The 15,244-nt window shown below is 46.0% G+C and overlaps 2 protein-coding genes across 3 annotated transcripts; both read left to right on the top strand.

Moving 5' to 3' along the window:
* The first annotated feature begins 1,280 nt into the window (after positions 1–1,280).
* On the top strand, positions 1,281–5,780 carry LOC115770436 (transcription factor Sox-2). 2 transcript variants are annotated; one of them, XM_030715707.1, is made up of 3 exons: positions 1,281–1,592; positions 2,465–2,989; positions 4,391–5,780. In XM_030715707.1, the coding sequence occupies exons 2-3, from the start codon at positions 2,568–2,570 to the stop codon at positions 5,061–5,063; spliced, it is 1,095 nt and encodes a 364-aa protein (XP_030571567.1). In that variant the 5' UTR covers positions 1,281–1,592; positions 2,465–2,567; the 3' UTR covers positions 5,064–5,780. The 2 variants fall into 2 exon arrangements, with proteins under 2 accessions (XP_030571567.1, XP_030571568.1); XM_030715708.1 differs by lacking the exon at positions 4,391–5,780 and adding an exon at positions 3,566–3,597.
* A 4,909-nt stretch (positions 5,781–10,689) lies between these two features.
* On the top strand, positions 10,690–14,654 carry LOC115770185 (fat-body protein 1). The gene is made up of 4 exons (XM_030715346.1): positions 10,690–10,768; positions 10,843–11,915; positions 12,312–12,375; positions 12,841–14,654. Exons 1-4 carry the CDS (start codon positions 10,690–10,692, stop codon positions 14,652–14,654), a joined length of 3,030 nt encoding a protein of 1,009 aa, XP_030571206.1.
* Positions 14,655–15,244: the final 590 nt, after the last annotated feature.

The raw sequence follows: 15,244 nt of genomic DNA on the forward strand, positions 1-15,244 counted from the left end.
CTCTAGCGTCGAGGGTGGGGAGTGTGGGTGGCAGTTCATAGCGCTGCCATTTTTATTGTCACGGGCAGAGGGGGGCGTTTGCTCCCCTCTCCCTTTCTCCACACATTAGCTGGCAGCCAAAAACTCTACACAACGAGTCACGCGTTTTGGAGAGCGACGCCTGCGCAGAACTAAAGAAAGAAAACTTGTGCTTTTTGGCGGGAAAACATTTTCAAAATGTGCATCAAGGGGAACTTCGCAAACATGTTAAGGGCACATCTTTTTATTTTATATTCTTTAGAATATAATTCCTGGAACAACACACTTTCACAAGAGACGCTCATTTATTAAAGCGGATTAAGCGTGTTCGACCCCAATTGCTTATTGAAACAAATTTAACATTTTATCGCCTCAATTATATGGAAAACCATGCACTACCGTATGACGAATTTCCTGTACAGCTCACAACAAACAAGGAGGGCAATTGAACTAGAGACTCCCCTTCCAAACAATGACAGCGAAAGGGTATCTCAGTGCAGCTACAATTGTGTGCAGGGCATTTATACAAGATAATCGCGTGCAGAGCGATCGGAATGACGATCGATTGCGGGAGCAAATAAGGCGACCGGCAAATTTTGATAAGGAACTGAATAAACTGGTCGAGATAATCTCACACAAATCTTACAATAAGGAAAGCAAATTAATAAACATATCTGTAGTTTTTGTGCACGATATTATCTTGGTCAAAAAAAAGAAGAGCAAACACAAATGCAAATGCAAACACACACATACACACACACACATACACATGCACACAAATCGCAGTAGGTAAGAAATGTGAGAAAGGCGAAGAGCAGCAGCAAATGTTATCACTTAGCCGACGCGTTGTCGAGATGCCTGCGTCCTCTGAACAGTTACGACAACAAAAATTAACAAGAAAAAAGAAAAGAAGAAAACAAACTCTACAAACACCCGTCGCGCACTCGCTCTCTCTCTCGCGCGCTCGCTCTCTGTCGCACGCTAATTGGCTCTTGCTCGCTCCTGTGGCGCACAATGCGAGCAGCCGACATGCAACCACTACAATAACAAATTTACCCCCCGCACACACACACACAGGCACACATACACAGAGTTGAGTTGATTTCAGTTTTTGTTTGCCGTTTTGCCCGTTTTTGTTCCGCCAACTGTCGCAAGTTTTCGAATGCCATCCATAGATTGTGCCCTTAGCCCATAGAATGTGTGTTTCAAATCAAAATTGTCGCGCACTCGACACGGACGCACCGGCTCCGGCAGCTCGCACACGGCTCGGGGTTAGTTCAGCCAACAATAAAGTGGAAACGAATCTTCGAGTGGCGCACAAAAGCGTTTGTCAAGTGCTATCGAAAGCGTTTAGATCGGGATTAAAACTGAACAAAGTGTATATAAATTATATAGTGCACGTCTAATAATATTTTAAAAATCACACGATCTAATCGCACGCAAGGGATATTCAAAAAGAACAACAATTAAAACCCATGAGTGCTTGAAATAATTTAGAAGTGTGAGCTTTAAACTAAGCTCATTAGAGATTACTTTTCTCGGGATTACGCATCAGATCCGCAACTGTACAAAAGGTAACTTATTTATATCATGAAAAAAGATAAGCACCTTAGCTGATTCATGTTTATTTGCACATAGTTTCATTGATCAACTGGAACTTTTTGCCTTTGAAAATATTAAATGAAATATAAATATTTAGGTTGGAGAGGTGCCTAGACTCTCTGTAAAATTCACTGCACTGTACATACAAAGATTTATATACTGAACAAGATCTAAGATCTAAAATTCATATTCTGAACAAGATCTAAAGCAATATAAATGATGTCTTTCGTTCACTCCATATATAAATAAAAGAAGTCGTCTCCCTTTTAAAAATCCCGAATACTTTAACGTTAAACTAATGCCAATTCTTGATGCAAAATTATTAATGTTAGTTTTAGTCTTTACATTAAACTAAAAAATGTTTAATAGATAAATACAAGACTTGTGTGAAGAGCTTTGTATAAAAGAAGAAATAATAACCAGTTATGGGTAAGGTGCATCTAACTTGAACTGTGAAGAATTCCCCTTTTTCCCCAGCTAATGCTAATTTTAGAATTGAGTACAAGCCTGCTATTCTGCGCATCCCCTAGTTTTTAAAAAATACAATCAAAATTTCTATGAACTTGAGGCGAAGGAAGTTCTGGCTTTGAGTTTCCAGTAATTATTTTATCTATAATAAAATACGCTAAACTGTGCAAATATTTTGAAGTGGTCGGCTTCAGCATAATACTATTCCCCTATGATTACTCATTTCTGTATCAACCCCCCCCCCTTCGCAGTTATCACATTTTGTTGGGCAATCCATTGTAGCGCCCCACACAAAACACACGCCTCGTGTGTCTGCAACTGTGCAATGCCGTGCCACAAACAAAGCATATCTATTGAACTACATTACCGTTTGCAGCACACACGCGTATAGAGGAAACGGTCAGTGCACCGCACTGGAATCCCTGGATCGGGCCACTCACCTGACGACCCCAGCACACACACAATATTAGGTGGCAGCCATGACGAGCATCTCGGCACTGCTGCATCGCAGTCACAGTCACAACCATAATAGCAATGGCTACACGAGCAGCGGCAGCGGCAGCAGCAGTCACAGTCACCACAGCAGCAGCCTCTCACCGCCGAGGACAATCAAAGCGGCCACAACACCGCCGCCACCGCCGCCTCCGGCGGTGCCCAAGCTGCAGCTGCAACAGCAACAACAGCACAGCTCCAACTCCAACTCGAATGGCAACTCGCATCATGACCACATTAAACGACCAATGAACGCGTTCATGGTATGGTCCCGGGGCCAACGACGCAAAATGGCGCAGGACAATCCCAAAATGCACAATTCAGAGATATCGAAGCGTTTGGGTGCCGAGTGGAAGTTGCTCACCGAATCACAGAAGCGTCCATTCATTGATGAGGCCAAGCGTTTGCGGTGAGTATATGTGTGTGCATGTGGGTGTGTGAGTGTGTGAGTATGTGAGTATATCCGTGTGTGGGTTTGTCGTCTGGTCACAATTTGAGCGATTAGCTAAGACAATGGGCAGCTATTGTGAGGCTCTAAAACCGCATTGAGTAGGCTTTTGCAGCTCTGGGGGCGGTTGTATATTCCATTGGCCTATCTTGGGTAAATAATTCTATTGAATTTTATTCTATTCTATTTTGTGGCTTGTTGGGCCTTTAATTTTGCATTCCATTTCGGTTTGAGCAACAACACATATAAACTACCTTGACTATGCTAACTATGCTAATCCTTTTATTGATGACTAAACTGACATTTAATAATGAGCCTAGTTCGGGCTTAGCCTGATGGCCATTCGATTTTCGGCTAAGGCAACAAAATAAATAATAAAGTAAATTATAAAAAAAAGCAACTATCATATTGGAAAACAAGAAACACTGTTCAAATATTTGCCAATGTGCGAGGCGTCGATAAGGCGGCACACTCGCATATCATTTTAAAAATTCAATATTACTTCTTTTCCATTTATTTTTTATTATTTTTTAACAGATAACAGGGCTGACCAATTTGGGTATGGGAACTGCAACAAAGCCGAAGGTAGTTCAGGCAAAGAAAGCAAAAGTGACAACAGCCACAAAAGTAACAACAACAACAACAACAAGAACAACATGAGCAAGAACAAGAATCCATAATACACACCTTTTATCAACATTTATCGTTTGTCAAACAAATGTCAACAATTGCGCATTGTTGCAGCTGGGAATACTCGAAGAACTCCAGAACTTTAGAAACTCTGCCTTGCTAAATGGTCAGATAAGCGCTGAGTCTTGCAGGAGAGCGAGGTTTTATGGAAGGGTTTTGGTACAGTTCGTATACCCTACAGCCAAAGTTAAGGGCGGGTATACCATAGATTGATGTAGATAGAAATAGAGTGTCAAATATAACTCATTAATTGTAACCTTTACATGATAAGGCAACAAAAATGTGAAGGTGGTTTGTATTTTAGCAAACATTTTAGCTTATTCAAGTATTCACTCTTATATATAAGTACATAAAGTTGTTAAACCTCACATAGTTGAAATATATTTTCTATTAGTCTTCCATAATATAAATATTCAGTTTGGTTAACTCTTTATTTTCTATCATCGCCTAGTTGGGCTATGGTATGTCGGCTTTCAGCCTGTTTGAACATGTTTTACAGGGTATCCCGTAGCTACGCAATAGAACAGATTAAACAGTGCGGCTTCATTTTTATGGCCCAGGGAACAGGGCAACCGATTGACTTTGTGATATCATCGCCATCGTTCAATCGTTTTAATATCGATGCCGTGGCCCGATCTTTGATCAATGTTTCAACATTTACTTTATTTACAGCGCGCTGCACATGAAAGAGCACCCCGATTACAAATATCGGCCGCGCCGCAAGCCCAAGACACTGAACAAGTCACCAGTGCCGGGCGGAGGTGGCGGCGGCGGCAGCGGTGGAGGAGCATCTAGCAGCAGCTCTGGTCTGTCGGCCGCTGGTCAACTGGGCAAGGAGCAAGCCCAAGCGCAGCATTCGCCACATGGGCCAGGCCTACCGCATCATCACCCGCATCACCCACACCTCCCACATCCACATCCCGCCCACGCCCATGCGCATGCGCATCATCATCACGCGCAGCTGAGCGCCGTCGCAGCTGCTGCTGCCGCCGCCGCCGTCTCCCACTCCCATTCACACTCACCCACCTCGCTGGCCGCCAAGTATGGCTTTGGGTCGCCGCTGGAGCTGTCGCTGCCACGCGTGCCCGGTGGCTTTCCGGGTCTGGGGCATTATCCGCTGGATCCGACATTGGCGCTGGATCTGCAGGCGCGTCTTCAGGCCATGTACGCCGGCAGCATATATCATCCATGGCGCTACTTGCCGCTGATCAGTCCAGAAACTCCGCCCTCCCCGCCCAGCAGCAGCGGCACAGGCATCTCATCCTACGGCTGTGTCAAATCGGCTAAGTCCTCGCCCGTGGCAGTCGTTCCAGCTTTAGCCACAACGCCGCCCAACATTATTTGACCGACTCCGCTGCGCTACGGCGCTGCCGCTGCGGAGCATGCGGTCTAAAGTTGGAGCATCAGCAGCCACTCGGTAACGACAACAGTCCCCGCCCCCTCTGTGCCCCGCCCCAAACTGGTAGCAGCAATACGAGCTGCCCACATGCTAGTGTAGAACCCTAGTGTTAGCTGAATCTTTGTGAGTTTATGTTTTATGTCTTATGTTGCATGTTTCTGTTCTTCCCCCCCGAACTGTGTTCGAACTATTCATTTTGGTTATGTGTGGTACTCAGTTATGTATATAGAAATGAAATATTATTAGAAATACACCAAATAACTAAACAGATCTTCAAGCGGCAACGGAAATAAATAAAAAATCGAACTTGTTCCTATAAACTTGGTGTATGACTACATTCTTGATTAGACGCAACTATTGGGGCTAATTTTTGGGTAAACTTATCTGTCGGATGTTAGAGCTGCAATCAAAGGAAGTTCTTTAAATTTCAAACCCATTTAAAACACGTTTATGTTAAAGTTTAAAGCACATTGACAGTTTGAGTATATTCTTGATTATTTTGAATATTTTGGATATACTTATTATATCTTTTTTTTGGAAAGCAGCTAATTTAACTAATCTAAAAATTAAAGTTCGCAGTTTATATTGATTGTGGCCACAAACAAAATCAATAGTTTAAACACAGAGCCTTGTTTCCTTAAATTTTTTAGTGCTTTATAACTCACATATATATATATATATATATATTTAATATATATTGTTGAGGCAAATCCAAACAGTCCGATATTGTGTAATATAAAAATCTGTATTTTAATGTGATACAAAATGAATGCAAAATTCAAACTGTAAACGAATAAACGATTTTTAAATAGCACACGCCCCGCTGATTGATGAATACACTTGTAAGTCCCACACACAGATACACACACACACACAAGCATAATCACCCAACCAGTCTGGCAATCTGTCAGCAGTCAACCGCCAGGGGGCGCCACAGGCGCGTGAATAATAACGACAATGTTTGCTGATGCGTTGATTATTAGTTTAAATTGCCGGCCGCTCGGGGGGTTGTCTACCATTCAGGGGGGTTGATCAGCGCTCAGCGCTCAGAGCTCAACTCTTAACGCTTAATGGGATTCACTACGCCCACTTGTTTATGCAACCGACTGTGAGTTGCGATGAGGCGTGGCGCGATGACAAAAAAAAAATAGAAAACAATTGACACCTTTTCAGCTGACGACCAAAACAAAGAAGCAGCCAGCAGAAGCCGCCAACGGGGTGGGATGTGCGCTGTAGCAATTGCGATGGCATCATAACCAGCTCAAAAGCCGCACATAAAACTCACACAAATGCCACGCTGCATCGCAGCCAAAGTGCTGATAAGAAAGCGAACGCGCGACGTCTGTCCAAAGAGTCCCCTTTCCACCCTCCCCCTCACCCAACCAGCCAACCAATGCAACCCCCAGCCTCATACTGACAGCTCCAACCCGGCAGGCAAAAGTCGTGCGCTGATTGTCTGCACAGTCACACACACACACAGACATACACAAACACACAGAAGGACAGAGCGAAAGCGAATGAGAGCTCACGTCTGGCTGCCTTTTGTTGCCGCAAGGTCGTTTTTATAGTGTCCGAGAGCCAGCAAAACCAGCAATAAAGACAGCGCCCCGTTGTTTGTATTTGACCTCACCCAAAGGCCAGAGTCGAGCCACAGTCGCAGTGCAAATCACTTGTGCGAAACACTACGAAATGCTACAAAAATATTTGCCCAATGAAGTTGTCAGGCCGCCCACCAGGCGCACGTTGACAATAAGCCCCCCCAGCTCGCACAATGCGGAAAACCAGAGGGGAACTGGCTTGTCAAACGGTCCAAAGATCTGGTAATTAAGTGATAGAGCCTTAGCTATGCCCCAAGAAAATAATTAGTTAACAGCTGGTTAAGTTAAGCCTAGATGTATGCAACATTTTCTCTTCAGATATAAACTTTTTCAGGAGTTGAAAATAACACTAAGTAACTACTGTGTGTATTCATATAAGCTGTTTACGAATTCTCAACCAGTTTAGGAGAAAACAATGGCAAATCAATTATCAAAATTTAACGGGTCAACTACTTACAGGACTTGGCAGGAGTCAATAGCTATCAAAACTAGCAGGCACGCGCAGGACACGTGCGCTCACCCCAATACCAGGCACACACACACACGCACACACACCACACTCACACTTTAAGAGCTCTTTCAATTTCGTTCTGGTTCTCTCAAGTCACTTGTTTCAAGACAAACAAAAACTGCGAGTGGAACAAACGAGAAACGTGTGAAATGAAAGTTGTTTGGTTTGCTCTGTGTGCGGTTGTGTGGGGTGTGGGGTGTGGGCAGAGGTCAGGAGGGCGTGGATGAAGAGGTGACAAAAGTGGCAATGAAATTTAGTAGCCCAGAATTCTACCCGCCCCCCACACTAGAGTACAAATTTTTGTTTTATTTATTTGGAACGACGTCGCCTGGTTGCTTCTTAACCTTCTTCCATGCCCAGCTCCTTATTTTTTCTTTTTGCTGCTATTTCATTCCTGGCACACTCACATCCGTTTCGATAAAAAGAAATATTTTCTTTTTGCCATGCGTTGGTGTGTGGCACTTTTCTTTTGCCCTGCGCGCTTCATTATTACTATGAAGTAGTATATTTATATTTATTTTTTGTGCGCCCTCTTATTATTTTGCTGAAGCTGGCTCTTTAAGGTAGCCTAGACCATTGGCCATTACGCAGAGGATATTGTGGGGTCATGAATCAATTGGGCAATGTCCATTGCCCGGAAATATGGTGAACCGAAAAAGATGGCACTCCATTTGCATCTCTCTGACTTTTGAAAAGCGGTAGGGACTTGACTTGTAAGCGTTTTTCTTTCCAGCTGCCTGTGTGGCCCATAATCGCGTGTAATAAATTTTAATTTTTTAAGCATTTGTAAGCAGTTTTATCGGTCCAACAAAAGACTACATTTTTTAAGTGCCAAGCCAGCCAAAAAAAAGGATATAAGATTAAGACGCCAAGGCGAAGATGAGACATAAAAAACGCCAAGCAAATTAGCGGCACGGTCGAGGAACGCGCAACGGGATGGGAGCGAGGATAAAGACGTCTGACACGGCTGCTGCTCCTGCTCCGCAACTGCGGTTTATCACGCCCACTGCGTCAACGGATATCCGACGCATGGAAGACAAACAAAAAAGGCATTAAATCGCATTTAAGTCAGGGCGAGACGCAGAATGCGGAACGAAACCAACCACCGCCCCCTGCGACCGGCTTATACTTCATTTGCTTGGCAGCAGGCCGACAAGGATGAAGTCAGGCAAAGATACTGATGCCTTGACATTCCCACTTCAGTGTGAAGGATATGTACAGCTTATCATATGGCTTCTGGGTTGCCAAGGAGCGTGGAGCTTAAAGTAGAATCATGGAATATAAAGTCTTATAAATATCGATAATCTTAATGAATATATACATTTTCATAATTTGGTCTTCGTATTGCAGATGAACACAGACAAGACAAACAAGCAAATATACTCTCGTAGGGAGTGCCCGACTGGGAAGTTCTTTGGACCAGAGTTAAGCTGACCTGTCAAAAATTGTGCGAGTCGCCACTTCATGTTCGATATTTACCAAATATAAGAGCCTACATTCCATATTTAGTGTATCTAGCTCTTAACAGCTTTGAGATATATGAAATAAACTTAGCTGCTAATAATAAAGAATATAATAAGTATGGTCAGCAAAATGCCCAAGCAGAATAAACAACATGTTCCATTTAATTGTGTTTTCCCAATGTTGTTTTTCAATAAAAAGTTAAAACTGTATGCCAGATTCATTGTCTGGCATACTGAATTAATGAAATTGCCCATGGACGGGATTACTCTATATAAAACTTATGCCTGGCCCGTGGCTACTGCAAATGAGGCAGTCAGCAATTAAACTGAGCACTGGACAGCGGCATTCAGAGAGCAGCAAATGCATTCGCGAACAATGCCCGGATCCCTTTTTTTAGGTCCTTTTTTCCTGTAGGCGCGCGAAAAAAGTGGCAATGCCGCCCACGCAGTCAGCAGGCAGTGGGCAGTGGGCAGCGGGCAGCTGGGCGGCTGGGCGGCCGTGCACAAAGGAGCAATTAATGCAAAATTGTCGCTGCATAATTGCTGAACATGCAGCTGGAGCAGCAGCAGAGGCAACGGCAGCAGCAGCTGGACATAAAGAAGCAATTAACGGCGCACAAATGCGCTTGGCATGCATAAAAATGCTGAGCCTTCATCATTTTGTTGCAAAGAGTTGAAAAAGTGCAGCAGCAAAAGGCAAAATCAAAGTTGCTGACCATTTGCCAGGCCGGCAAACAATTGCAATTACATTAGAAAAGGCAGCAAAAGCAGCGGCAACAGCAGCGCCAACAATGGCCACAGTTTAGCCCTAGCCCTGGCAATGTGGCACCCACGTAGCGCGTTGACTTCCGTTGCATGCCAGGCACGTTGCAAATTGTCGCAACGCAGCGCATCCAAAGGAGCAGAAAAAAAAATGACTGGCAGCACACAAAAGCCACGGCCAAGCGAATTGCCAATTTAAATGTGAATAGAAAAATTGCAAGCGCCCCTCAGCGTTGCCAGAATCCTTTCACAATCGCCAATCACTTGGTTGTCCCCAATCATAACAATGGCCACGAGCCCAGACCTACCCGTTTTCTGCTGCTCACAAACTACACGCTACACCGTGACGTATTCTGCCGTGTACTAAAACTTGATCGCAATGATGCACACACTTTTAGATTCTATTTTTTATGTAACGCGCACCGTTTTTGTATCCCTTTTTGTTTAGTTAAAAATCCAAATATCTACAACACGAACGAAAACAATAAGATAGTTGGCAACAGTGCTCTTAAGAGATCTGATTGGCAATAAGTGTCGTATATCATATATCGATATATTACTTACTAGGCAGATTATCGCACTTCACTATTGAAAGGCAACCAGATCGTTAAATTTATTGGCAATAATTCTCATATTTACGCATATCGATATATTGCTAGACAGTTTATCGCACTCCACTTTTGAAAGGCAAACAGATCGTTAAATTTAAAACGTAAATAAGTAACGGAATAATTTGAAACTTCACCAGTAAGTGAATATATATAAATATATGACACCTCGTCAGGTGCTTAAACATATAATCGATACTGAGTGCCCGGTCAATGGAAACTTGTGCAGATAACTTACAGCCTGCATGGCAGCAAAATTCTGGTTATTGATGCATGAACAAAGGCAGCAAACAAAAGCTATGGATCCCAGGGCAATGGCCTAATTAAGCAGCGTCTTAAAATGACCGCTATCTGCAGCAGCAACCAATCAACCCACCGAATGCAGCCAGTGTGCAATCTGTTGACCTCTGGCCGCAATTTCGACTCAGCTGACTGACCAGTCTATAAGTAATTGCATAATGTACTTTGGGATTGAGCAGATAAACATTTTGTTGCCAGTTCAGAGCGAATGCTGAAAATATTTACGTAGGCCTACGTAGGCCAGGCGATAAGAATGGGTATAAATGCGGCTCTGAGTGAAGTCAAAAATGCAGTCGCCTTCTGGTTTGTAAGGAAGGAGCTACTAACAAGATGAACAAACTTCTCGTGCTGGTAGCCTGTGTGCTTGGCTCAGTATCCGCTGGACGCATCCTGCAACGTGACTGGCAGGGTGACATTGGCACTGGTAAGTTTCCCAGCTGGGATAAAGCGCTAAAATCCATGTGATCTCACCTTGTTTTGCAGTTGATCAGCGCATAGAGCGCATGTCTAGGCAGGACTTGCAGCGCCAAAAGTTTCTTCTGGACATTGTGCAGCGTGTTCAACAGCCATTGCAGCAGGATGATCTTATACAGCTGGACCGGGGCCTGATTGTGGAACCACAGCGCTATCGTGGTGGCATTGATGGAGAGATGCAGCGCGTCATTGATTTGGATCGTCAGCGCCGGCTGCTGGATGAGCACCAGATCTATAGCATACGTAATGTGGAGCATGTGCAGCAGCTGCGTGGCATCTATCGCCTGCTGGTGCGCGCCCTCGATTTTGAGACACTGCAGCGCAATGTCATCTATCTGAGGCGGAACATCAATCCCGTGCTGTTGATCAATGCCCTAACTTTGGCCATCCGCGATCGCGAGGACACCCAAATCTTGATCATGCCCGCCGTTCAGGAGATATTGCCCGAACTTTATCTCGACCAGCAGACGATTGAGCAAGTTCAGCGTATGCAATCCGAGGTGGAGGGTAGCCCACGACCCTCTCTAATGGATCTGGTAGGCCTAGGCCAACGTATGCGTCAGGTGAATCCTGTGATGCGGATGGTTATGCCTTGGCGGGATCTGCACATGCAAATGGCGCTGAGAAGGCAAGAGATGCTGCAACGTCAGATTCAGAATCGTGTAGTGTTGCCCATTCAAACCTTGCAAGGGGACCAGGACATTTCGCTACTGACTGAGGATATTGGCTTGCGCAACTTCATGCAGAATCTAATCCAAGAGCTGGCCCTGCTTGAGGACACCACGAATGCCCGTCAGATGCTCGACATGGAAAATGATAACGACATGGTAAGGCAGATGGAGGTGGAGCAGCGTCGTCAAGGTAACTCCGACATCAACAACGATCGTGTGCTGGGTGTCAACCGTCGCCGTATGCAGCAACAGCAGAACGAAGATGACAACGAGAGCGAGATCCAGCGTGAGCGTGTTATGGTCCGTGACGATGAGGACGATGAAGAGGTTCCGTTCGGAAGTCAACTGCCTGGCAGCCGTGTGCCTCTGCTGCGTGGCATAGGACAGGGTATTAGACGAATGTTGGGTGGCATCCGGGAAGATCGAGTGGGCCAAGAACATGGCATGCGCGGAATCCTCAAGGAGGATAGCGAACAACAGCTTACCGACAACCTGCCAACCGTTGAACGTGATGACGAACGCCTGGTGCACATCAACAGACGTCGACTGGGTCAACCCATGGATAACATGACACCGCGTCGTATTAATCCAATTGGAGAAGGTCGTCGCGTGGGTGACATGGACATCATAAAGGATGATGACATTGTGCAGCTGATTCGCAAGGATAATCGTCTGCGTCAGCTTAGTGATGAAGAGCTCGTCGAGATGCTGGGTCGTAATCGCCAACGCAAAGAACAAACACAACATGGTAAGATCTGGAATAGTCAAAGTGATCTCAGCCAGGACGAAGACTTGAACCGTGGTAACGAGAACCTGCAAACCGTTTCACGTAATGACGAGCGCCTGGTGCACATCAACAGACGTCGCTTGGGTCAACCCATTGATAACATGACTCCGCGTCGTATTAATCCAATTGGAGAGGGTCGTCGCGTGGGTGACATGGACATCATAAAGGATGATGACATTGTGCAGCTGATCCGCAAGGATAATCGTCTGCGTCAGCTTAGTGATGAAGAGCTCGTCGAGATGCTGGGTCGTAATCGCCAACGCAAAGAACAAACACAACATGGTAAGATCTGGAATAGTCAAAGTGATCTCAGCCAGGACGAAGACTTGAACCGTGGTAACGAGAACCTGCAAACCGTTTCACGTAATGACGAGCGCCTGGTGCACATCAACAGACGTCGCTTGGGTCAACCTATGGATATCATGACTCCGCGTCGTATTAATCCAATTGGAGAGGGTCGTCGCGTAGGCGACATGGATACCATGAAGGATGAGGACATTGTGCAGCTGATACGCAAGGATAATCGTCTGCGTCAGCTTAGTGATGAAGAGCTCGTCGAGATGGTACGTCGCAATCGCCAGCGCAAGGAGCAAACAGAGAAGGAACGCTTTATGGGCGTAGTACGTGACGACCGACTGAGCGAGGGACGCCGTTTAAGCCAGGTTCAACTGGAACAGGATCAGATCAGCAATAGTCTGCGCGATTTCAGCCGGGACGAAGACTGGCACCGTGGTACCGACAACCTGCAAACCATACGTCGCGATGATGAGCGATTGGTGCATATTAATAGAAGACGTCTTGGTCAGCCCATGGAGAACATGACTCCTCGTCGCATTAGTCCTATTGGAGAGGGTCGCCGCGTGGACGGCGAAGACACCATGAAGGTTGAGGATATTATGCAGCTGATCCGCCGCGACAATCGTCTAGTTCATCTCAGCGATGATGAGATCATCGAGATGCTGCGTCGCAATCGCCAGCGCAAGGAGCAGGAAAAACAACAGAACGAAGAGCACACAACTGTGGAGCAGGGACACCGCTACCGACGCAGCTTGGTCAACCCCATGGTGGAGCAAACGACCCGTCGCAGTGAAATGATATTGCACACTTTTCGCCAGCTGTTGGCACGCTTGAACCAGGAGCGCATTGCTGGACGACTAGGCAATGACGAGATGAAGCTAATCGACAATTCCCGTTTGATCATGCTTAACCAAGATCAGACTCAACGTTATGCAGTGCGCCTGAACGAGATGCGCTTAGACTCACGTCGCAACCGGGTGCTGATTGAGCAAATCAATGCCATCGAGGGCCGTTTGCAGCAGGTGATTGGTCATGTGGTCCGCGAGATGAGCAATGGCAACATCGGCGTTAACCGTGTGACAGGATCTGGAGTGGAGCAGATTGATGAGCAGCTTCGCATTGAGGGTCTGATTGGTGATGTCCTAATGGGACGCCTGGGTAATATTGGTATTTTGCGCATCCTGCGTGAGCTGCTCCAAGATGCCAACGTTCAGCTGGATCGTTCCGGGCTGGGAGTCAGCATGGGTGACCGCCTGTTGCAGCACACCCTCCGCAGAATCATAAGCATTGTGGATGATCTTCGCGAGCAGCAGCTCGGCGTCTATAGGCGCGAGCAGCTGGACATGCGGGATGTGACCATTAACGCTGTGCGCGTCGGCAAACTGCGCACCCGCATCGAAGACAGCGACATGGACGTGAGCAGCCTGCTGGAGCAGCCGCAACAAATGCAAATGATGGTGCGCCAGCGCCGCCTGAACAACAAGCCCTTTACCATTGACATGGACATGAGCTCAGAGCGCCCACAGGATGTCATCGTGCGTCTCTTTCTGGGACCACGTCAGGATGCCACGGGCCGTGAAGTGAACTTGGAGCAGCGCCGCTCAGACTTTGTGCTTCTGGATGCAATCAACACTCAACTACAGTCGGGCCGCAATCGCATTCAATATCTCTCCACGAACATTGCCTGGACTACCCGCGATGCCACGCCCTACAGCGAGATTTATCGTCGTGTGATGACCACACTGCGTGGCCAGCAGGATGCGATGATGGTGAACGACCTGGTTGGCGAGAATGGACGCTTTCCTCAGCGCTTGCTGCTGCCACGCGGTCGTCCCGAGGGCCTACCCATGCAGCTGCTTGTGATTGTCTCGCCCATGGAGCGCCTGGGCCGAGAGCAACTGATGCGAATGGAGCGCATTGATGGCGTTATGGGCATGAGCATGGCTTCCATAATGGACAGCCGTCCGCTGGGTTTCCCGCTCGACCGACGCATTAACAATGAGCAGGAGCTGTTGCAACTGCCCAACGTACAACTGGAGGACGTTATGATCATTCACGAGAACTGAAGACGAGACCGCATATTAACCCTTTACCCGACCGACTGACCGATCGATTGACCCCAAATCATGCGCATTCTGATATATCCGAAATGTAATAGTTAAATTTCATATTTTCTGTAATCCCTAAATAAAGCTATGCAAGTGATGCATAAGTGCATTGAACAAAAAAACTTGTTGAATTTCTAACAATACAGTCACACGGGCGAAAAATCATTTGTGATCGATGACGGAACTTTTTACTTATCGATAGCCTAAGTTAATGATCGATAACCAAATGAATGCCAGCTTCCATTCGCTATGCAAATTTGCACCTGACTGAATTTTCTAATTTCGAAAAACCGATTTGATGCAAATTGCATGATAGTCCTGGGAAGGATGACAGGGATTAGGGCACCCCAACAAAAGCCGCCCACAAAAGCAGTTTCATATTATGTTCGAGGCAGACAATGCAACGGCAAAATAGCTGGCAGGCAGCTTTTCCCGACACTATAATAGACTTTTCTTATTCTTGCCACACAACTCAATTTGCAACAATCTCCCTCCCACAGCTATGTAAATACATATACACGTATATCTGTGCTGTCGCAGACGCCCAG

Source organism: Drosophila novamexicana, unplaced genomic scaffold, assembly GCF_003285875.2.
Source record: "Drosophila novamexicana strain 15010-1031.04,08,12 unplaced genomic scaffold, DnovRS2.1 tig00004555-arrow-pilon, whole genome shotgun sequence".
In the NCBI taxonomy this organism is placed as follows: Eukaryota; Metazoa; Arthropoda; class Insecta; order Diptera; family Drosophilidae; genus Drosophila; species Drosophila novamexicana.

Excerpts from the sequence above, each read along its gene's own strand:
- LOC115770185 (XM_030715346.1), top strand. The coding sequence starts at position 10,690 with ATGAACAAACTTCTCGTGCTGGTAGCCTGTGTGCTTGGCTCAGTATCC. Across the intron at positions 11,916-12,311 it reads TTAGACGAATGTTGGGTGGC|GAGAACCTGCAAACCGTTTC; the intron begins ATCCGGGAAGAT and ends AACCGTGGTAAC. Across the intron at positions 12,376-12,840 it reads CATCAACAGACGTCGCTTGG|AGCTCGTCGAGATGGTACGT; the intron begins GTCAACCCATTG and ends TTAGTGATGAAG.
- LOC115770436 (XM_030715707.1), top strand. The coding sequence starts at position 2,568 with ATGACGAGCATCTCGGCACTGCTGCATCGCAGTCACAGTCACAACCAT. Across the intron at positions 2,990-4,390 it reads GATGAGGCCAAGCGTTTGCG|CGCGCTGCACATGAAAGAGC; the intron begins GTGAGTATATGT and ends CTTTATTTACAG.